This window comes from Chaetura pelagica, unplaced genomic scaffold, assembly GCF_000747805.2.
Source record: "Chaetura pelagica isolate M959 unplaced genomic scaffold, ChaPel_1.0 scaffold2093, whole genome shotgun sequence".
In the NCBI taxonomy this organism is placed as follows: domain Eukaryota; kingdom Metazoa; phylum Chordata; class Aves; order Apodiformes; family Apodidae; genus Chaetura; species Chaetura pelagica.
This window is the reverse complement of record NW_009952863.1, coordinates 1,727-2,343: the sequence shown is the minus strand read 5'-3', so window position 1 is coordinate 2,343 and position 617 is coordinate 1,727. Positions and strand designations below refer to the sequence as shown.

Sequence of the window (617 nt, the reverse complement as noted above, 5' to 3'; positions counted from 1 at the left end):
CCCCCTCCATCGGCACAGACCCCCGGGGGCTCCCCCCGAGGAAGCCCAGAGCCAGTCGGCAGGAGGGAGCGAATTCCTGAGGCTGGGAAGGCCGGGCTGGAGCAGCTCCCGGCTGGGAAACTCACCAAGGAAAAGTTTACACCCCTCACTTCTCGTGCCATTCTTTGGGGTTGGGTTTTGTTGTTTTTTTTTTCCTTCTCTCCCCCCTGTTCTTTGCTTTGGGGTCTTCTCACCCCCCAGAAGCAGGTCCCGATCTCCCCCCTCCTCTCCTGGTGCCTCTTCCCTCCTCCTCCCCCCTCCAGGATCCCCCCCTGGGCTGTGGGATTTGGGGGCACCAGCCTGACCCGAGCAAGGACACAGGGCTGGGGTGTCCCCTCCTGGGGGGACAGGCAGGGAGCTGCCACCCACACACACACTCTGGGCTCTGCCCTGGTTTTATGTTGGGGGGGGGTGTCTCTGTTTTTTGCTCACCCCCCCCCATTAACTCTCCAGCACAAGCAATTAGCAGAGGCCATTCCTGAGTGGCACTGGGGGAGGTTGTCACTGTCCCTCCTTGCTGCCACCAGGGAATTCATGGCTCTGGAGAGGCCTGGGGGGTCCCAGGATTTGCTCCCCCC

At 62.2% G+C, this 617-nt stretch overlaps 2 protein-coding genes across 2 annotated transcripts in view; one reads left to right on the top strand and one right to left on the bottom strand.

The window, feature by feature from the left end:
• The window catches only part of SPATS2 (spermatogenesis associated, serine-rich 2), a 29,388-nt gene extending 29,308 nt beyond the window's left edge, over nucleotides 1–80 (top strand). Inside the window, exon 13 of the mRNA XM_009995180.1 lies at nucleotides 6–80. Within this exon, the coding sequence (XP_009993482.1) occupies nucleotides 6–80 (75 nt within the window). The remainder of the gene's footprint in view (nucleotides 1–5) is intronic.
• Nucleotides 81–571: 491 nt separating this feature from the next.
• The window catches only part of MCRS1 (microspherule protein 1), a gene marked incomplete at its 5' end in the record, with an annotated part of 1,768 nt that continues 1,722 nt past the window's right edge, over nucleotides 572–617 (bottom strand). The window contains one exon of the mRNA XM_009995179.1: nucleotides 572–579. Within this exon, the coding sequence (XP_009993481.1) occupies nucleotides 572–579 (8 nt within the window). The remainder of the gene's footprint in view (nucleotides 580–617) is intronic.